The sequence below is a fragment of the Sinocyclocheilus grahami genome, unplaced genomic scaffold (assembly GCF_001515645.1).
Source record: "Sinocyclocheilus grahami isolate Dianchi unplaced genomic scaffold, SAMN03320097.WGS_v1.1 scaffold280.1, whole genome shotgun sequence".
Classification (NCBI taxonomy): domain Eukaryota; kingdom Metazoa; phylum Chordata; class Actinopteri; order Cypriniformes; family Cyprinidae; genus Sinocyclocheilus; species Sinocyclocheilus grahami.
Window position 1 is genome coordinate 398256 of NW_015505459.1, and position 22937 is coordinate 421192.

General features: G+C 39.5%; 1 protein-coding gene across 1 annotated transcript in view; it reads left to right on the forward strand.

Moving 5' to 3' along the window:
- The first annotated feature begins 723 nt into the window (after positions 1-723).
- The window catches only part of LOC107600186 (guanine nucleotide-binding protein subunit alpha-11-like), a 45965-nt gene continuing 23751 nt past the window's right edge, over positions 724-22937 (forward strand). Inside the window, exon 1 of the mRNA XM_016292013.1 lies at positions 724-1649. Within this exon, the coding sequence (XP_016147499.1) occupies positions 1514-1649 (136 nt within the window). The 5' untranslated portion in view covers positions 724-1513. The remainder of the gene's footprint in view (positions 1650-22937) is intronic.

The window sequence follows — 22937 nt, forward strand, 5'->3', positions numbered from 1 at the left end:
AATATGTTCTATAATGCGAGACTTCAATGCACACTATTCCCTCAGAATAAGCGACACACCTCGGCAAGCCAGCACTTTCTGAACGCCTGAATGATTTGTGCCGTCGACCAAACTTGACAGTTCCTTCCTGTTATCCGCCTCCAGAAGGGTTTCTTCACAGTTCCCGCCTCCCCGCTCCAAAAAAGTAGTAATCATAACAATGCTAATAATAATAATAATCGAATACTCATATTTTCCCTTTAATAACCATTATTCACATTTTTTTAATTAGATTTTTACATTATTTATTTTAGTCATTTAGCAGACGCTTTGTGATATCTGATAAGTGAAACAGCAGATCATAATTATTTCATTTCATTATTATTATTATTATTATTTTAAATCGTATTCACAATTTCCCTTTTGGGATCATTAAAGTATATTTATACAGTGCGAGCTATGCATGATATATGTAGAAATATGTTCTATAATGCGAGACTTCAATGCACACTATTCCCTCAGAATAAGCGACACACCTCGGCAAGCCAGCACTTTCTGAACGCCTGAATGATTTGTGCCGTCGACCAAACTTGACAGTTCCTTCCTGTTATCCGCCTCCAGAAGGGTTTCTTCACAGTTCCCGCCTCCCCGCTCCTGCTCGAGCCCTCGCTCCTTGTCAATCATCCGTTTGGAGTCACGCTAGTGTGCGCACGCAGCTCCGCTGATGTAGGAGGAGACGCTGCTGTCATCTGCAACAAAAAAAATGCCATAATCCATTTTTAAAGGCAACGGGCTTTTTCCCCCTTCTAGGAATTTACATTTTTCTACAAGTGTTGTGGCTGAGCGCTCCTGTGAAACAAAACGACACGAAAGGGAACGTTTTTGGCATTATTCAATTACTCGCTGTGAAGCAGTGACGCTTCATTCACTACCTTTTCTGAGGAGGAATCTCTTTTTCCTCCATTTGAAGGGGTGGATAAGGCTGGAGAGGGGGGCATAGGGGAAGTGGATGTCGCGACTGTGCGATCTGTCCCGTTTTCACCGGGACCCGTGTTGGTGGTGAGCCGCCGCGGAGCCGTTGTGGGAGTGTCGCGACGCACGCGAGGATAGTTTCCCCTGGATTTTTCAATCATTTGCGAGATAAGGCTCCCGGACCTCCTCCTCCTCGTCGTTGTCGTCGACGCTGCCCTCCCTTCCTCATCCTCCCGGTTTTTTCTTCCTCTCTTACCTCCGTGATTTTGCCGCGGTCCGCACGCGGGGTAGAGGCTCGCGCTCACCGCGAGAGGACTGAACGCAGCGCGCGAAGCCCCCGACCCCCTCCCCCACGCTCAACCCCCCTTCAGATCATCTCCTCACCTCCCTTCTCATTTTTTCCCTTAATATTTTTCCTCAGAGGACGATTGGGGGGTTATTTCATTTTTACCCGCCTTTTTGTTTTCCAGCGGCCACTCGGACTGAGTGATATTTTCGTGTGTGTTTTTTCTCGTTTCTGAAGCCCCGACGAGGCCGGGCTGTGTACAGTAAAGCAGTGGGGATGACTTTAGAGTCGATGATGGCCTGCTGCCTGAGCGAAGAGGCCAAGGAGTCGAAACGAATCAACGCCGAAATCGATAAGCAGCTGCGTCGAGACAAACGCGACTCGAGACGGGAGTTGAAGCTGCTCCTGCTCGGTACGAGCTCCGCCGCCGCCGTTAAACTCACTCATACACGCATATATACAGTCAGTCGACAGGTTTCGCTGTGGTTTTCAGCGGTGACTTGTGGTGCTTTTATTGTGGTGGCGGTTTTGTAGCGTAGATTTGAGGCGGTTGCGGTTAATGTTTTTCTTTTTTAATCCAAGTGAATAGTTTAAAGGCTATCGGCGTTAGCGAATAGTGCTAAGGCCTTAGCGCGTTAGCATATGCGGGCCGAATGCTGGGCAGGGCCTGGCATGCAACAGCACACAAATCTCAGCATGCTCTCTGTTGTGTGCATATGCATGTACATGTTAGTGTACATCAGAGACGAAATGGTTGTACACTGGCTGGTTTGTTTTTGTAGCTGTCAGTTTTGTGTTACGAGTCAACCCAAGTAGTCTGTTGTATGATATTGCATGTTGCATGCAGCTAGAGAGGAATATGTGCAAATGTACAATCGAGGATGACTACTGTATGGCAGTGTTGCTTTGCACAGTGTCAGTAAGTGCAAATTAAACGAGAATGTTTTGTGGTTTGTGCAGCTGCATGAATCCTGTCGGATTACAGTATTCAAATCTTAGGGAAATCAGGCTGAGGTTTGTGAGCATGTCAGCTGAGCATTTATTGCTTTAGTGATGGACGTAAATGCTTTTTAGTAGGTCCAGATGATGTTTTTTTCCCCCCTTGATAATCTTCAAGTTAATGAGAAAAAAAATCAATTAGTATGTAAGTATCAGCCTTGAGTGCAAAACATCAATCACCGTGTGCATCTTGGGAGCATTACCGCATCAGTCTGTGCCACCTGTCAAATTTGGATCGGGTTGCACTTTTAGCATTTATTCCTGGGTTGAATTATCTCAAAATGGTGGACAGTTATTGCCTTATGAGGGCGTGAGTGCTCTGCACACTGGACTCTGGTTACTCCCAAGGAAGGAGAATTGGATGCTTTATCAAGCCGTGAAGTTTGGTTGCTGTTCTGTCTATGACTCAGTGAGTTGGTAAGCAGTGATATCTGACACGGACAGCCTTCATTCATTTCCTATTAGTCAGGACTGTTTTTCCGCTTGAAACCACAAAATGAGCTGCCCGTATTAAAATGGATCATACAGTAGGATGAAACAGTGAGCTGATAGGGAGAGATGGACAGAAGTGTGAATTTTGGTGAAATCTTGCGGAAAAGAAGTCCAATTGACCCTCGCTAACTCTGCCCACCTTGGTTACAGTTGCCAACTCGGAGAAGCTTTACAGAACATCCCATTGGAATGAACTTGAGATTTCCATGAACAATATGATTTCTTTTTAGTAAAATATGTTTTCTCTGAAATTTAAGGTCTATAGGATTCCCGACGAGGCTGCATGTGTTTGACGTAGATGCATTTAACCGGGGGGAAGGGGTAGTGTAAGGAAGGGTCAGTTGTCTTGAAAATTCGATTTTTGTTATTTTGAATCTGTTAATTGAAACATTGGTGAACCTGTAAGCAGGATTATTTTACCTTTTATTTGAAGTTGTCACCACGAGAGCTTGTCAACTCAAACCAAGCTTTGCATAATCGTTCTTGAACTCTGGATAGGAACAGGAGCAGTTCTCTAACAGTGAATGATTCTGAGGACACAGTGGCTCCTATGTGGCTCTGTGACCTCAGTGAAAATACATGAGATTGACCTATGAGAGAATTAATAAGTAAAAGTTTTCTCCCATATGCTATCCCTGTGCCACCAAAGGAAGTATAAAAAAGCAGCTTGTTGGTGCTCAATCATCCTATTAATGGCCCATCCTAAACAAGTTAAAACTGTCAGCCTAACTCTGGATAAATCTTGGCTAGTCTGGATTAGCTAAGACCTTAATAGGCTTTGGGAACACACATTTGCTTCATTGCTGATACCATAGCTGCTTTCTGTTTACCAGCGTCTCACTCTGTAAAAACAGCTTAGTCTAGATAGTTAAGCTTTGAAAAATTGTGGTTATTAGTAGGGCTGGGTGATATTTCAGATATTCACAAATGTATATGCAATGATTTTCGGCCAGATTTGTGCTATCTTGTTTTGCGGCTTGGCTGTACGAGAGCATTGTCTCTATGTGGCAATATTCATGTGCTGAAATGTTTTCAGGACATTGAAAACATTTCCCCCCCGTATTTTACTGTATTATCATGTCATGCATTTAATTGGCCACAGTGGCACTTTGGTCGAAATTGTGGATTATCTGATTGGAAAAAATAAATAAAAACAACAAAGTAATATTGGCAAAAGTCAGAGATAATTTTGTTGTTGTTGTTGCTATATGGACCAGTTCTAATTATTTCATATTTGGCATAGTATATGAAATTTAGCTGTGCTTTTGAAAGTTTGATAACACAAAAATGTCTTACATGTATGCATTTGTCAGATGCTTCTATCCAAAACTACACGGATTGCATGTATGATTTTTCTTCGTTCATGCTTTCCCTGGTGCTCAAACCCCTTGATCTTGGCGTTGACAGCGCTATGATCTACCTGTAGTCAAACAGTAGAGCATGGTGCTAGCAACACCAAGATCATGGGTTTGATTCCCAGGAATTGTTGCATGAACTGATAAAATGCAATGTAAGTTGCTTGTATAAAAGTGTTTGAGCATTTTCTGATATTCTCTTACAAACGTTTTGAAGTCATTTTTATCATCTAGAGCTTTTTTATTTTAGTCCAGACTCCAGAAAATAATCCTACTTGTGCCTTTCAAGGCAGGGCTGTTTTGAATCCGATTCAAGCTTGCATCTCCAATGCCCGTTTCATTAGGATCATCTCTTTGTGGCTTTACAGTTTGCTTGGGATACAGGTAATGCAGATTCACTGTTGAATTCAGTGAAATATAGAATTTGTCCTATTTTTGAATGACTTTCATAGAACTCTTTCACGCTGAAACATGCTGGGACAGTGGCTACGTTTACATGCAACCAAATAATCCGTTTGTAATCGGATTGACGGCTCAGTTGGACTGAAAAGCCTTCATGTAAAGACCTTAATCGATCCGATTGAGCTCAGTCGGAATGACATTTCGACCGGATTGAAAGGGGTGGTTTATTCGTTTTCTAATATGATTGAGAGTGCATGTAAACACTCGATCGGATTGAACCCCGAAACTGAAAGGACTGCGTGTGTGCAATGATGCAGAAATAGCATAGTGGCGTATAACGCGCGGAACGAGCAGTTCTTCCTTTTGAATAAAGTGTTGTATAAATGCGTGTCCTGTCATTACAAAACTCTCCTTTCACTCGGCAACTGTGAAGTGGAGCAGGACAACCTACCACCAGTCCTTGTTTTGGATTCTCATCCACAGACAACCCGTTTTGGGCAAGGGGAGGGGTGTTTTTACGGCGTGATAAATGTGAGCAGCACGGCACAGCGGTTTATAAGTATATTTATCCATAAATTGATCAATATTAATTCTGCTGTTAAAAACAAATAAAGAAACCGTGTAGGAAAGTGGTTATTATTTGCAAACAGTGAGAAACTCGCACTGCATATTTGTGCAGTGTACGCATGTAAAAAAAAATCGATTCCGATTTGAAGCTTGTGACATATAAATGCGCACATCAACCCGATCACTTTATTTAGCGTTCATGTAAACACTACATTCAGATTCATCAATCGGAATGAATTCAGTCCAATTGAACCAAAAATTGTGCATGTAAACGTAGCCAGTGTTCTATTTTCAATGGGCTGCAAAATGGAAAGCAAGTGTACTGGATGCATTGATTTAAATTAACAGGACAAACATTTTAATTGCTGATTTTCTCTTCTGAGGTCACTGGCTTAACAATAATTGTTTAAATGTTATTGCAAAAAAAAAAGTTGTTTATTTTAAAGTTAAGTTTATGATTTTCCCGCGCACTAGTTATGTGCTGTGTATTGTTTGAAAGCTCAGAGAGTTTTTATGTAGCTGTGACCTTTTGAACTGAAATCTGGATATGTTTTGTCATTCACAATGTGAGATATTAAATCATTTCAGTTGCACAGTGAAACATATTTTCTGTATGACCTCTGAAATCAAAGTAGTGTTGTGTTTTTAGCCTTTAACCAACCTTAACAGTAGTACAGGAGATTAGGCCTTCTTCTGGATATTTAACTGACTGTAAAGGTTTGTTAGCCCTGCAAAAAATATAGGAAACAGGCTATGATATGTTTTTAATAAATTAGAAATTGGAAGTGTTAAAATGTGTTTGTCCTATTTTTACAGTTGTGGCCTAATGGTTAGAGAGTTGGATTCGTAACCCAAAGGTTGCGGGTTCGAGTCTCGTACCGGCAGGGATTGTAGGTGGGGGAAGTGAATGTACAGTGCTCTCTTCCGCCTTCAATACCACGACTGAGGTGCCCTTGAGCAAGGCACCGAACCCCCAACTGCTCCCCGGGCGCCACAGCATAAATGGCTGCCCACTGCTCTGGGTGTGTGTTCACGGTGTGTGTGTGCACTTAGGATGGGATAAATGCAGAGCACTAATTCCGAGTATGGGTCACCATACTTGGCCACATGTCACGTCACATATGCTGGTCTACTTCCCTGCAATCCATGCATCCTTAAAGTTTGTATTTAGTGAAGGCTATTAAGAGGTTAGTCTGTGTCGTTTAGCTTCTCGGATCTTCTCAGAAGTCTTTGGTTCTACACATTCAAAAGTTTGGTAGCAACAAAACACCTATGCATATGCACATCTTGGTAGTGTGTGTAGCCGTTTCATTTAAGCATGATTGCTCATTTAAGAAATTCCCAGAGATTACGTAATCAAGAAGCATTCAAAAATATTGTCATTTTACGGGATCCAAGTATGACATCTTCACCAAGTTGTAATCTCATGCATGCTCTCAATTATGGAGATGTTCTCCTGATGATATAATCATACTGTTAATGCTAACAGTGTGTTTTATGAACCCCGTTTTATGAGATTGCTTTCACCCATGCAACTTTAACATAAATTGACAAGAATGTTCTAATGGATCTAATGGACTGTTCATTATTGTATATATTGCTATCGTATGGACATAAGATTTTTGGCCCAGTTCAAATTTTGTTCAGAAGTCATTCACGAACCCGTTGTTCTAGTCATTGTATTTTAACTCATCCTAATCTGCTTCTTCACCCATTTTACCCCCACTCGGTAAAGAGTTTGTTTTATCCAGCTTCTCGATGGCTTAGTTTGACAGGGCCATGACTTCCTGCCAGTGCCATTCATTATGTCTCTCGCTTCAATGAGCTGCCCGCTCCACCCTTTCCCGCTGTCCATGTGGTCTGTGTTGCGCCTGGTCTGCCCTGAAGCCCTTATCAGGCTATGGAAGGGCTGGGTGCACTGGGGTTTGTCACTCTGTACTTGGTCAAAACAGATTAAAGCTAGAATTTGTCCTCCAAAATTAAGTAACCTCTATTGAAATGGACCGTATTGTAGAAGTGATTCTGGTCTGTAACTGGTGCAGAGGTTCTTGCCCTGGGCTGCATATTGTTCTTGCTAGTTAATGGTTTGAGGTGAGCAGTTGTATAAGGGTCTCTGGTGACGTACTCGCACTATTCTGGCTTCAACCTTGAAGATTTTATAAGGATGAGTTGAATGACCGCTGCGGGAGTTTTAAACTTCAGTCCCCAATCAAGCATGCAACACCGCAATTGTGTCATTTGAGTATTATTTACATATAGTATTTATTCATGTTTTAAATTAGCTTTTATTTTTATATTTTCAGTTTAATTTTAATTTCTGTAACATTTAGTACTTTTGTTATTTGTTTTCATTTCTTTCTTTATTTCTATTACAATTTTTAACTACTTCCGTTTGGCTTTTTATTTCAGTTTTAGTGAAATTTTAGTACTAAAACTTAAACTTTATTTCTGCTCGTTTCCAAAGCAACATTTCTATTTTTAAGTCATTCATCTAATATTTATTTTACTTGAGAGACAGAGAGACAGCGCCTGAGGCTATTTATCTATGTGATGAATAAAATTATTTATTTAGTTATTACTCTTTTTCAGTGCTTTATGACATTGTGTTTTCTTTAGTTTTTCTTTTGTGTCCTGTTTGTAATTTCTTGGTTCAATGAAGTAAACTAATTCTAGCCAAGCGGTCAATCTGTGACGTTTCGATCCTCTGTTGGTCAAAAGTCTTCCTGTCATACAGGCCAGAGTTTAAACTTCAATCTGCAGCAGAATGTGACATTTTCATTCTCCTGCGTTTGCATGCAGATGAGTTTCACCGTGTCTTTGCGCTAAACCTTTTACTTTAAGGGTAGGTTGGCCAGTGTCACAGATAAATGTGAATGACAAAACCAGCCGATTTGATTTCAGCTTTTTACGCACCAAAAATGGCCTGGTGATTTGGTGTGAGTTTGCATTGTTGACAGCTTGTTAGCATTGGCAGCAGTTGTTTTGGAGTGCTCTGTTCCTGGCTGCCCTACTGAAGATTAAACTTCGCTTCTGACGGCCACATCATGTTTCAGTAAGGGCCTTGGCTTCTGCACACTTTCACTTTCAATTGTGGTGCTCCCAGGACACATCTGTCTTGTTTTGTCATAAGCAGTCCTTTAACGAAACCCTGCTTTGTTTTCAGAGCAACCCTTGAACTGTTCTCTGATCAGGCGCCGTCCCGATTTCCACTCCCTCCCAAGCAAGGCTTTACGGTGGTTTCCATGGCCAGTGCAAACAAGAGGATTTGCACTTTGGACTTCCACCTAGCAGGTGACGAAACTTTTGGCCGGCGTGCACATCAGGTGTCTGTGCAGGGCTTTTGTTTGATTGCAACCCACCATTGTAGCACGTAATGGATATATGAACGTGCTGTGACATCCGTCATGATCAAAAAAGGCAATGCAGTCATGACTGTGCCTCTGTGACGAGCTGCTGTGACAGGCCCGTCTAGAGCTGGAGGGTTGCTTCCTGTCACTCCTGTCCATGTTCGGAGAGCTGATAGACCGAGTTTAACACAGAACCACCCGCTTTCTCTGCTTAGAGAGTGGTGGATCTCTGCTGAATGTTAGTGCCAGTCATTGAGATGATTTTTCATCTTCTCACTACCAGAAACTAGGATACACAATAAAAATCTCCAAGATTCACATTTATGCTGCAGCTAAATGCATTGTGGCATTATGATGTTTTTGTCAGCCGATTCAATCTGTTCGACTGTCTCAGCCCTCTGTCCACATGAATACAATATTTCAAGAGTTTTCTTTGCATTTTAGGCTTATGTCCAGCAGAGTTGAGCAAATTTCACAATTGAACAACTGACTTACTTTCATGTGTATTTGAGATTCAAATGACAGGAAGTGAAATTTATTGAATTCCAAGAGATTCAACAGGCATTTTAGAAAATGATTGTTCGAATTCTGCCATTTACTCATCCTCGTGTCTTTCCAAATATGTATGACATTCGTTTTTTATAGAATGAAAATGAATGGGTTCAATGTTGTTTGGTGAGTAAACATAAGAAGATTATAAAATCTTCAAACGTCACATCAGGCCTTTTACATTTTTCTTTTAAACTTTTTAAATAAGGCTGTCAAGCCAACATTTAAAGTTGGTCTTGACAAACTTTCCTTTTTCTTGTTAAGAATTACATTATTGGATTTGATACATTTCAGTCAATTGTAATTCATTATAATTTGCCTTGTTTAAATTCAAACTTCAATTCTGTATCCTGTTTGCTACGTCAGTTCAAATTCTGGAATTTAATTGGAATCTACAAACCACTTCTGAGCGCAATGTAAACACTGGAAATCAAGGTTTTTGAAGATAGCTTCAAAAGTGAAGACTTTACAAAATGCTGACATTTTTGGACAACAGTGACATGATGAACACAGTTTGTTTATAAATATTGAGCATGCTTGAATCTGACTAATTGTTTTTTGACTGTGATAATGGATGCCAGGTTGTTGTTTTTTTGTCAGCTGTTGTAGGTTTAATGACAGGCCTATTTATAAGTGTTAGGAAGTGGTTTGTATGTTTGTTTGACATCAGGAAAAAAGGAACTTCAATTGACATATGCTTTGTGGTACAGTTTCAGCAATTCATTGCCAAGCATAATCATGTCAACATTTGTATTATCACATGGACTAACTGTAGGTGTGGATTTTTTTTTTGGGGTCCACATTTATCCAGATACTATTTAAATAGGGTGGCCATATGTGCCGTTCATACGGGACACGTCCTGGCCAGGATTTTTATATTGCCTAAAACATCCAAAGTAGTTTGACCAATAACATGCAGGTATTATATGTAATTGACCAATCGTGGTGCGTGAGAAGGTGAGATCTGATGCAAATACGCACACGTGTTTGTTCGTTTGACTTGAAGAGTCGCTGCACACCGATCATTGAATGACACCAAAGTACCGCGAGAGCGATTCGAAAGCATAAGGAGCCGTCTGCTCTGCTCTATAGCTCTAAATATACAGCGCTGAGTCCGCTGACAGATACTGTTTTTTAATAAGAACATTTTTGTGCACCTGTGCAAAAGGTCTCAAATGCACCCTCACAAAATTTGCCCTAGCATTTTGTTAATATTTATCCTGCCTCCATTCACTCTCCTATCGGTCCTTCAAGGCCTGTATCAGAATTTTGCATGACAGCGGGCAGGTGGAATCCTGAAGTGTCCCTAACGGTAGGTGATCTATTCTTTAATGAGGCTGGATTTTAATTGGCTGCGATTCCCTGCTGTTACTCTTACATAAGCAGCCCCGCATCCTAACCGACCTGTAGAGAGCGCTGTTGTCTGAATGCACATGCTGTAATAAGAACATTTTTGTGCACCTGTGCAAAAGGTCTCAAATGCACCCTCACAAAATTTGCCCTAGCATCTTGTTAATATTTATCCTGCCTCCATTCACTCTCCTATCGGTCCTTCAAGGCCTGTATCAGAATTTTGCATGACAGCGGGCAGGTGGAATCCTGAAGTGTCCCTAACGGTAGGTGATCTATTCTTTAATGAGGCTGGATTTTAATTGGCTGCGATTCCCTGCTGTTACTCTTACATAAGCAGCCCCGCATCCTAACCGACCTGTAGAGAGCGCTGTTGTCTGAATGCACATGCTGCCACACGGCGCCTGGAGCCAAACGGGGCCAGGTGGTCTCGGAGGAGAGCTAAGTGAAATCGAAGCGATGCAGGCTGTGGTGCCTTGCCCTCACGATGCTCAGAGAAATTTGTGAATATTTTCATCCCAAACCTGCCTTGCAGTGAGATTTAGATGTAGAGAGTCTCATTTTCACTGACATGCATGTATTTATAGACATATTCTCTGTTATCCTTGATGAAATTCTTCAAGGAGGTTAACGGACCGGAGTTCGTCCGCTGCTCCCCCTGTGGCAGTATTTATAGAACAGGTGCCATTCTCCAACCATGCCACAGAGACCTGCAGGGATGGATGACACACGCATGTCATTCTTTATTTCTCCCTTTCTTTTTATAATTTTTCTTCTGCTCCAGTCACTTTATACGACAAAGAGTAAAATATGACTGTATGGTGACCATGTATCTAATTATACACAGCAAACCTTGAATGGCCTTTCCTGTCAGCCATGTTGCATGCATACGCGATTTTCCTTTTCTTATCCTTGACACATTTAACGGATCAATTTCCTTGGAAAGTAGGCCAAAGAAACGCAAGCCCACTAAAGGGAAGGAACAGATGAGAGAATGGGAGCTGTGGAATACAGGCGATCTCATTGGTAGCAAACGTTCGGTTTCTAGTCCACTGACGCTTGATCACAGGAGCCATGTTGCATGCATATGCGATTTTCCTTTTCTTATCCTTGACACATTTAACGGATCAATTTCCTTGGAAAGTAGGCCAAAGAAACGCAAGCCCACTAAAGGGAAGGAACAGATGAGAGAATGGGAGCTGTGGAATACAGGCGATCTCCTTGCCATCTCATTGGTAGCAAACGTTCGGTTTCTAGTCCACTGACGCTTGATCACAGATGCTCGAATGTAAACATGCTCACATCCCAATCATTTTAGTATAATGCAGAGATAGAACTTGGCACGATTTGCCGCCTCTTTGTTAATCATTGGCTTATTGCTGGTGTAATTTAAGAATACTGTTCATCTACAGGTTTGGTGGCAAGACCTGTCAACAATCTGTTTTCCAGGGTTGTGCTTCATTCAGAGTTGAATTGAGAATGGCTTTTCTATTTCAGTTTGTGAATTTGATTTTGAATTGAGTAAGAACACAGGATGCAGCATTGTCATTTTGAATTTGTATGTAGAATTAAAGTGAATTTGAAATTCAAAGAAATTGTGCATCTGCAGTTTGTCAATACAAAGTTTGAATGTTGGCTTGATAAAACCTTGTGTTAAAAAGGTTTGATGGATGGTTGTTTGTCCCACCTATAAACATTTGTTTAGTTTCTACATTTTATTTATATGATGTTTCGTCATATTTAATAAATTCACTTTGGTGTTCCATAGTTGAAGAACACTTTATTTTCTGAGAATGCATTACCTGTATTCACTTTCTTTGAAATTCAACAGTTCAGTAAAGTCCTCTTCCTGTCATTCTAATTCAACATCCTGTGTTGTGGGCAGTTCAATTTAAATTCGCACTTACGAACTGAAAGGAGCCAATTCTGAATTTAGCAAAATCCTGCCTCTGGTTACCAGCATATGTTGTGTTTTGGATGCTGATCTCCAGCATTGAATGTTGGTGCATGGAAAATATCATTTTCTTCCGTATTTTTATCTTGTTTTCCAGTAAATATAACATTTTAAACCAGATGCATTTACTTGAGAAGCAAAACGCAGAAACTATTTGCCAGCGGGGTTGGAAAAATACACTTGTTTTCCCTTTGAATTAAGTTTATTTTTCTTACCCCCTTGGATTTTTTTTTCTTATTTTATGCATACAGATCACTAAATTCTGCTTGAATCCTCTGAAAATCAGACTTATGTAATTTTGATTCTTAATTAAATTCATCATGTTTTAAGGATGTTTAGATATAAGCCAAATATCTTAGTTTTGCTGGCAGACAGGCATTCATTTTTTAACCACATCTCTTGTTGATAATGCTTTCACATTGTTGTTTTGAACAACGAAGCATCGATTCAGGGTTTTGTTTATATGTCAGTTACTGTTCTTCTTTGTAGAAGGCAAAGACTTCTTTAATTGTTATTGGCTCTGTCCCTGCAGCATTTTCTGTTTTCCTGTATTAGCGTTGAGGCATGGAGCATCCCTGGTTTTCAGCATTTCCCTCCGTCACTCCTAAAGAGCACAGAGGGAACGGGAGGCAACGCTGCCAAGTCTACAAGTAGCCATTCATTAACATTACATTCCATCCAGATGGCAGCTTTAACTAGGAATCATAAGGCAACTAGTGTGAGGAACCACATACTTTTGTTTTGAGTGATGACAGACGGCTCCAAAATGAGCACTTTTTAAGGCCGGTAAAATAGTTTTTTTTTTTTTTTGGTTCCATTAATAACCTTTTAAAAGGCAGCCGAGACGTTTTTGTGGACAGTATGTCTGCCTGACATAAGAGCAGCTGTGCTTGTATACATTAAAAGGTGCTTACACAAATTTCTCAACAATTCACCAACTCATTTTAAAAGCCTCTTGAGAGCTTTGTTTTAGAAAGTTCTACTGCAAATTCTATTGATTTATGGGATTGTAGAAATATGGCTATTCATTTTGTTGTCAGGCAGGGTGTGTCTGTTAAGTCATGCTCATATTATTATGGTGGCATTCTGTTTAAAAATAAATCCACATCATCTGGACATGCTATTTCTGGTGTAAATTATTAAATTAGTTCATTTTTTTTGTTTCTCAGCCGTATAGCAACACGCCCAAAACCCCTCAAAAACAGCTTGTGGTAGTGACTTTAGTGCGATCAAGCACCACTAACATTTTCTTCAGATACTATTTGATACGTTTTGCTCGTCTTGATTTTTGTTTTGCTATGGGGTTCGACAGCAGTCATGACTCTAGAGATCACTTTTTTGTGCTTATTAGATGTCTTTCTGTTCATCAGTTTGAAGCACATAATCAAGTGGCAAAGGTCAGAAGCATGTTGGAAGTTTGAATTTTGGAGGGTTTTAAATTGTCTTGTTTCTACTTCCAGTAACATCTGTCACAGTGTCTTTGTTACATGCAACCAGCTGTAAGTTAATGGTACTATTAGAATGAACTAAAACAGCTTATGGTCATCAAGTTTGTAGGTAATGCTGTTAAATCTGTAAATAATAATTAAAATAGGTGAAACTGGTAACTCATTGTTTAACATTGTGCATCAATCTCAATGACTGATGTGCACACATTCATTCTCATGTTTTGCAGACTTTAAGCCATATTTTAGGTATTTTTAGACGTCTGTTAGGCTATCCATTACTGCATGTATTGGATCATAAATATGGTAAAAAAATAGAAATATTATTACAATTTAAAATAACTTTTTTCCATTTGAATATATTTTAAAATGTAATTTATTCTTGCAAAGGCAACTCTGATTTTTCAGCTGCCATTACTCCACATGATCCTCGAGAAGGTGCTCAAGAAATAATGATTATTATGCTCTGTTAACCTGCTGGAAAACTTGGCCCATATTTCTGGATTTTTGTTCCATGGGAATTATTATTTTTTGTTAAAAAAGACGTACTTGAAGTGTTTTATTGGCTGAACCGTTTCAGTCATGTGACATCCAATATTGCATCTCTGCAGAATAAGATCCATTGCAGATCCATGAATCAAGCTGTGAGACTCGTTGGCCTTTAGGAGAAAGTTTACCGCAGCCGGTGCTATTCGAGTTCACGCAGTCAAATAAAATAACCGAGCACTTCCTTTTTGAATCATGTAAACCTCAGTAGGTAATCTCTACCACTCATGCAAATTCTGTGGTTGCTGTTTATCTGATACGCTCACCTCAAACAGCTCACTGCGGTTACTACGCGCTACAAATGGCCTACTGGCTAGATTTGCATGCTTTCTAAGAGCAGCCGTGCCACTTCCCCCTCACGGTCTGGGCGTCTGCAGTGATTCAAACCTGCGCTGATCGTAGGGTCAGTGTAACGTACGGAGGAGGGAGCGCTCGCGCTGCTCAAAGCAGGAAATGCTTTATTAAAATGGAGCCGCATTTGCCATTTGACCCCGGTTTTGGAGAGGTTTTTTTTTTCTCTCCTCCTCTTCCCAGCATCATCTCCTCGCTTGGCTGCAGTGAAGTGATAAGAGACAAGTGCTCTTGTTTTATATGTACGCTCAGGGATTGACGTGGTGGTTTGTAGCGGGGGGAGGGGGTTTGGCCTGTTGCTATGGCAACAACACAGTTTCTCGGCTCGGTCCGCCCACGTGGTGCTCGCCGTGCTGGCCTCTTTTCCCCCCCACACATAGCCACACGGTTTCAGGCCGGTCTCTGAATGAGACTCTTGCAGGACTTGAGGGACAGTTGTAGTCTAGATTAGAGTGACTTTTCTGGCTCGCATGCTCAAATGCTGCCAGCATCTCTGGTGTTATGCGGGCCACTCGTGCTGGGCTGTAGCCCGAGGTGATGCCATATCCTACATCCCAAACTGCTCTCCTATTTCCACTGTTCTTGGAGTAATTATTGGGCCTGAGAATTGGCAAGTGGTTATGGGATGCTGTTCAGCCCAGATTCTGTGAGTTTTCCCTGATTAATTTGACTCGGAAATGGTGATTGTTAAAGAGGACGATCTCTCCTCCTCTTCCCAGCATCATCTCCTCGCTTGGCTGCAGTGAAGTGATAAGAGACAAGTGCTCTTGTTTTATATGTACGCTCAGGGATTGACGTGGTGGTTTGTAGCGGGGGGAGGGGGTTTGGCCTGTTGCTATGGCAACAACACAGTTTCTCGGCTCGGTCCGCCCACGTGGTGCTCGCCGTGCTGGCCTCTTTTCCCCCCCACACATAGCCACACGGTTTCAGGCCGGTCTCTGAATGAGACTCTTGCAGGACTTGAGGGACAGTTGTAGTCTAGATTAGAGTGACTTTTCTGGCTCGCATGCTCAAATGCTGCCAGCATCTCTGGTGTTATGCGGGCCACTCGTGCTGGGCTGTAGCCCGAGGTGATGCCATATCCTACATCCCAAACTGCTCTCCTATTTCCACTGTTCTTGGAGTAATTATTGGGCTTGAGAATTGTGGATTTGGGATGCTGTTCAGCCCAGATTCTGTGAGTTTTCCCTGATTAATTTGACTCGGAAATGGTGATTGTTAAAGAGGTCGAACATTGTTGAACTAGAATGCACTGCTGTCAGAGTTTTAAGATCCGAACATTGCCATAACTATGTTGCTGAAATACAAACTAAAATTCATATATTCGCAAATATATTTTTATACAGAATATATTGTGTACTACTAGGGGTGTAACAGTACACAAACATGACGGTTCGGTACATACCTCGTTTTTGACGTCATGGTTTGGTACAGCATTATTATTTTTTATTAAACAGTGGTTTACTGAACAAATTGCTCCTTTAAAAAAATTCAATTAAAATTAAAATAGTCTCGGATGAAAATCTACCTCAGCTAATGTTCTAAACTATAGGGTACTCTTTTACATTACTGTAAGGTTATTATTAACAACAGAGCCCAAACTTAAATGTAATTACTATTTATTTTTAAATATAAAAATTTTAACTTAAAGTCCCCATGAAATCAAAATGGAATTTTCTTGCTTTTGGTATGTATATGTTAGGCTTAAGATTATCTATATGCTAGTGTGCTCCAAAACAATGACAATATTAGCTTTTTTCAAGATATAAGCATTCAAAACTTAGTCTCTCACTTCCGCCAATATGGATCAAAATCACACTGCACTTCAGCTTCTCATAAAACTTTGTCCAATCAAATGCTCTCTAGAATCCAAAGCGTCCCGCCCCCTGCACTATTAATAGACGCTGAAGCTGCGGCTCAAATCGGTCACTTGTACACAGGATTTGTATTTTTTGTGTACAGTGAATGGCACGTAGTGCACTATATAGGGCATAGGGAACGATTCAGACAGTGTAAATATGCTTTCCGTTGGGGCAAATTAAGTCTGGTTTCGCGCTGTGTCACACTAACCGCTGCACTGTTCCGGTCCACGATATAACATACGACGGAGCGGATTATATGCACGAGTCGGCGCAGACCATAAAACTTAACGGACCCATTTAAATTCTACACAGAATGCTATATTTTATAGCAATATGAGATTGTGGCTGTCAAATGTGGCTTTACCGTGCTCACCGGCTCTGGTCCAAAATGTAACTGTGATATAAACTAAACACTATTGGCTATTTTAAAAGGGGGGCGCGACTGCTCGATATGTCCCACCCTGACTTCCTGTTTCAGTTGAAATGACGTCAGCACACAGAACAACGCTGCGTGGTTCAAAGCACATCTGTGGGCCTTTAAAAAAAATTATGCAAACATGTCAGTTGCACAAAATGTATTTTTTAAGTTAACTTCTAAATTATAAAATGTATGTTTGTTGTTAAAATAAGTTTTAACACAGTGGTTGTCATAACTTGTTTCATAATAGATTTATTTAAACACATTAAATAATTAAGACATCACTAACAGGTAAAGTAATGAGTATATAGTTTAATATTTCTTGAATTTTCTTTCTCTAGACTTAATTTCTCTAGAGAACTAATGCTAACTAACATTAGAGCTGTGAACTCTAATGACTTGCCTGAGGTTAATGAAATACTATTTAGTTTACAAGCTGTTTTATTGATGTTTTTCTGCGGTTGAAACACAGATTGAGCGATTACATGAGGCATGAGATCACTCGTGCTGGGCTGTAGCCCGAGGTGATGCCATATCCTACATCCCAAACTGCTCTCCTATTTCCACTGTTCTTGGAGTAATTATTGGGCTTGAGAATTGTGGATTTGGGATGCTGTTCAGCCCAGATTCTGTGAGTTTTCCCTGATTAATTTGACTCGGAAATGGTGATTGTTAAAGAGGACGAACATTGTTGAACTAGAATGCACTGCTGTCAGAGTTTTAAGATCCGAACATTGCCATAACTATGTTGCTGAAATACAAACTAAAATTCATATATTCGCAAATATATTTTTATACAGAATATATTGTGTACTACTAGGGGTGTAACAGTACACAAACATGACGGTTCGGTACATACCTCGTTTTTGACGTCATGGTTTGGTACAGCATTATTATTTTTTATTAAACAGTGGTTTACTGAACAAATTGCTCCTTTAAAAAAATTCAATTAAAATTAAAATAGTCTCGGATGAAAATCTACCTCAGCTAATGTTCTAAACTATAGGGTACTCTTTTACATTACTGTAAGGTTATTATTAACAACAGAGCCCAAACTTAAATGTAATTACTATTTATTTTTAAATATAAAAATTTTAACTTAAAGTCCCCATGAAATCAAAATGGAATTTTCTTGCTTTTGGTATGTATATGTTAGGCTTAAGATTATCTATATGCTAGTGTGCTCCAAAACAATGACAATATTAGCTTTTTTCAAGATATAAGCATTCAAAACTTAGTCTCTCACTTCCGCCAATATGGATCAAAATCACACTGCACTTCAGCTTCTCATAAAACTTTGTCCAATCAAATGCTCTCTAGAATCCAAAGCGTCCCGCCCCCTGCACTATTAATAGACGCTGAAGCTGCGGCTCAAATCGGTCACTTGTACACAGGATTTGTATTTTTTGTGTACAGTGAATGGCACGTAGTGCACTATATAGGGCATAGGGAACGATTCAGACAGTGTAAATATGCTTTCCGTTGGGGCAAATTAAGTCTGGTTTCGCGCTGTGTCACACTAACCGCTGCACTGTTCCGGTCCACGATATAACATACGACGGAGCGGATTATATGCACGAGTCGGCGCAGACCATAAAACTTAACGGACCCATTTAAATTCTACACAGAATGCTATATTTTATAGCAATATGAGATTGTGGCTGTCAAATGTGGCTTTACCGTGCTCACCGGCTCTGGTCCAAAATGTAACTGTGATATAAACTAAACACTATTGGCTATTTTAAAAGGGGGGCGCGACTGCTCGATATGTCCCACCCTGACTTCCTGTTTCAGTTGAAATGACGTCAGCACACAGAACAACGCTGCGTGGTTCAAAGCACATCTGTGGGCCTTTAAAAAAAATTATGCAAACATGTCAGTTGCACAAAATGTATTTTTTAAGTTAACTTCTAAATTATAAAATGTATGTTTGTTGTTGAAATAAGTTTTAACACAGTGGTTGTCATAACTTGTTTCATAATAGATTTATTTAAACACATTAAATAATTAAGACATCACTAACAGGTAAAGTAATGAGTATATAGTTTAATATTTCTTGAATTTTCTTTCTCTAGACTTAATTTCTCTAGAGAACTAATGCTAACTAACATTAGAGCTGTGAACTCTAATGACTTGCCTGAGGTTAATGAAATACTATTTAGTTTACAAGCTGTTTTATTGATGTTTTTCTGCGGTTGAAACACAGATTGAGCGATTACATGAGGCATGAGATGTTCGTTCATGTTTATTTCACATTAAAACTAGTTGTAAAGAGATGGCGGTCACTCGTGCTTTGTGAGTTTTTTGTTTGCTCGCCAAGGCTATATTTATTTGATCAAAAATACAGAAAAACAGTAATACTGTGAAATATCATTAAAAATTAAAATAACTGCGTTCTATTTTAATATATTGTAAAATGTAATTTATTCCTGTGATGGTAAAACAGTCTTCAGTGTCGCATGATCCTTCAGAAATCATTCTAATATTAACTTTTCTTAATTTTATCAATGTTGAAAACACTTGTGCTGATTAATATTTTTGTGGAATCTATGATACATACTTTCTAGGTTTCTTTGAGTCATTGTCAGCGGCTCTGGTCCAAAATGTAACTGTGATATAAACTAAACACTATTGGCTATTTTAAAAGGGGGGCGCGACTGCTCGATATGTCCCACCCTGACTTCCTGTTTCAGTTGAAATGACGTCAGCACACAGAACAACGCTGCGTGGTTCAAAGCACATCTGTGGGCCTTTAAAAAAAATTATGCAAACATGTCAGTTGCACAAAATGTATTTTTTAAGTTAACTTCTAAATTATAAAATGTATGTTTGTTGTTAAAATAAGTTTTAACACAGTGGTTGTCATAACTTGTTTCATAATAGATTTATTTAAACACATTAAATAATTAAGACATCACTAACAGGTAAAGTAATGAGTATATAGTTTAATATTTCTTGAATTTTCTTCTCTAGACTTAATTTCTCTAGAGAACTAATGAGCTGTGAACTCTAATGACTTGCCTGAGGTTAATGAAATACTATTTAGTTTACAAGCTGTTTTATTGATGTTTTTCTGCGGTTGAAACACAGATTGAGCGATTACATGAGGCATGAGATGTTCGTTCATGTTTATTTCACATTAAAACTAGTTGTAAAGAGATGGCGGTCACTCGTGCTTTGTGAGTTTTTTGTTTGCTCGCCAAGGCTATATTTATTTGATCAAAAATACAGAAAAACAGTAATACTGTGAAATATCATTAAAAATTAAAATAACTGCGTTCTATTTTAATATATTGTAAAATGTAATTTATTCCTGTGATGGTAAAACAGTCTTCAGTGTCGCATGATCCTTCAGAAATCATTCTAATATTAACTTTTCTTAATTTTATCAATGTTGAAAACACTTGTGCTGATTAATATTTTTGTGGAATCTATGATACATACTTTCTAGGTTTCTTTGAGTCATTGTCAGACTGAGTCATTGTTTTGCAACTTAACATTGTTAGTATTCCCGTCCCTTGACCTCTGACATTAACCGTGTTTGGTTCTGGTTTAAGACTAGGGTTTAGAAATTGCTCGAATTTTTTCTTCTTGTATGGCTGACTGAAAATATTTTTGTGGTGCTGTGTGAGTGTAATTTACCGTCATTGGGGTGAGTAAATTTACAAAATTGAAAAGTCAACCGATAAGTCACGTATCTGCTTCCATTGACATTGTTTCAATTGACTCTTTCCCTCTCTAGATCTGCTCCAACTGAGCCGCTTGGCCAGTCGACAGGTCCTGTGTTTGGTTTTATAAGGGAAGTAGGGAACTGAAGCCGAAGCATGACCGCAGGCCTGCACTGTACCGGCTGGAGACTATATTAGCTGCCCCCTTATTTCTAGGTTTAAAAAAATAGCATAGAGAAACATTTGAGTTATGAACATGCCTAATACTGGACAAGGAGGAGGGCCGGCTGTTCAGAGGAGCTAAACGACTGATAACTGATTTAAGAGGAGTGGCTGTCTGTCCTCGTACACAAAGCAGAAGGAGAGAGGGAGCGAGAGGATGGAGATAACAGCAGCCGGCTGCTGGAAGGGTGGAGTGTATGTTGGGGGGTGTTGTAATCTTGTGACAGGGTCACGAGAAATAAATCAGACGCTTCAAATTATTCCATTTTCTTTTCCTCGTCTCGTCTGGGAAGGGTTTGGAGGAGGAACCGCTCGCTTCATGAATGAATGAGTGTGTTTAGAGCTCAGTCGGAGGAAACGCCATATTTAATTTGATGTGAACGAAAACAGTGCTGTGAGGGACAGAAGTACAGGCCGTTCTGTGTCATACTGGCCTGAGGTCACGTCTAAAATCGACACAATTTAAGTCAACGATTAGTCTGACAAAAAGCCACTGGTCAAAACCTATCTATACCAGTCATCCATATATCGTTCTATCTTTCCATCCATCATTCTGTCGTTTTCTGTATCTATCTGTCTGTCTATCTATTTGTCATTCTATCGCTCTATCTGTTCTGTCTATGTATCTATTCTATCATTGTATCTGTCGTTCTATCGCTCTAACTGTTCTTTCTATCATTCATTCTGTCTTTCATTTTGTCGTTCTATCTATGTTTGTCTGTCTATCCATTGTTCTATCGTTCTATCTGTCTGTCATTCTACCGTTCTATTTATTCCTTCCATCAATCCATCCATCTATCTATCGTTCTATTGTTCTATCTGTCGTTCTGTCTATGTATCTGTCTATCTATCTATCGTTCTGTCGCTCTGTCTAACTGTTCTGTTTATCTGTCTATCTATCTATTTATCGATCTATCGTTCTATCATTGTATTTGTCATTCTTTCTGTCGTCCTATTTGTCATTCTGTCTATCTATCATTTGTTCTGTCTCTCTGTCTATCATCTATCTACCTATCTATCTTTCTGTCTTTCATTTTGTGTCGTTCTATCTATGTCTGTCTGTCAATCCATTGTTCTATTGTTCTCTCTGTCTGTCATTCTACCGTTCTCTTTATTCCTTCCACAAATCCATCCATCTATCTGTCGTTCTATTGTTCTATCTGTCGTTCTGTCTATATATTTGTCTGTCTGTCTATCTACAGTATTGATCTATCATTGTATCTATCTATCGATCTATCTATCGTTCTATCGCTCTGTCTAACTGTTCTATGTATCTGTCTATCTATCTATCTTTCTGTCATTCTATCATTGTATTTGTCATCCTTTCTATCTATCTCTATCATTCTATCACTCTGTCGCTCTGTTTAACTGTTTTGTTTATCTGTCTATCTATCCATCTATCTATCGTTCTATCATTGTATTTGTCGTTCTATTGCTCCTTTAAAAAAATTCAATTAAAATTAAAATAGTCTCGGATGAAAATCTACCTCAGCTAATGTTCTAAACTATAGGGTACTCTTTTACATTACTGTAAGGTTATTATTAACAACAGAGCCCAAACTTAAATGTAATTACTATTTATTTTTAAATATAAAAATTTTAACTTAAAGTCCCCATGAAATCAAAATGGAATTTTCTTGCTTTTGGTATGTATATGTTAGGCTTAAGATTATCTATATGCTAGTGTGCTCCAAAACAATGACAATATTAGCTTTTTTCAAGATATAAGCATTCAAAACTTAGTCTCTCACTTCCGCCAATATGGATCAAAATCACACTGCACTTCAGCTTCTCATAAAACTTTGTCCAATCAAATGCTCTCTAGAATCCAAAGCGTCCCGCCCCCTGCACTATTAATAGACGCTGAAGCTGCGGCTCAAATCGGTCACTTGTACACAGGATTTGTATTTTTTGTGTACAGTGAATGGCACGTAGTGCACTATATAGGGCATAGGGAACGATTCAGACAGTGTAAATATGCTTTCCGTTGGGGCAAATTAAGTCTGGTTTCGCGCTGTGTCACACTAACCGCTGCACTGTTCCGGTCCACGATATAACATACGACGGAGCGGATTATATGCACGAGTCGGCGCAGACCATAAAACTTAACGGACCCATTTAAATTCTACACAGAATGCTATATTTTATAGCAATATGAGATTGTGGCTGTCAA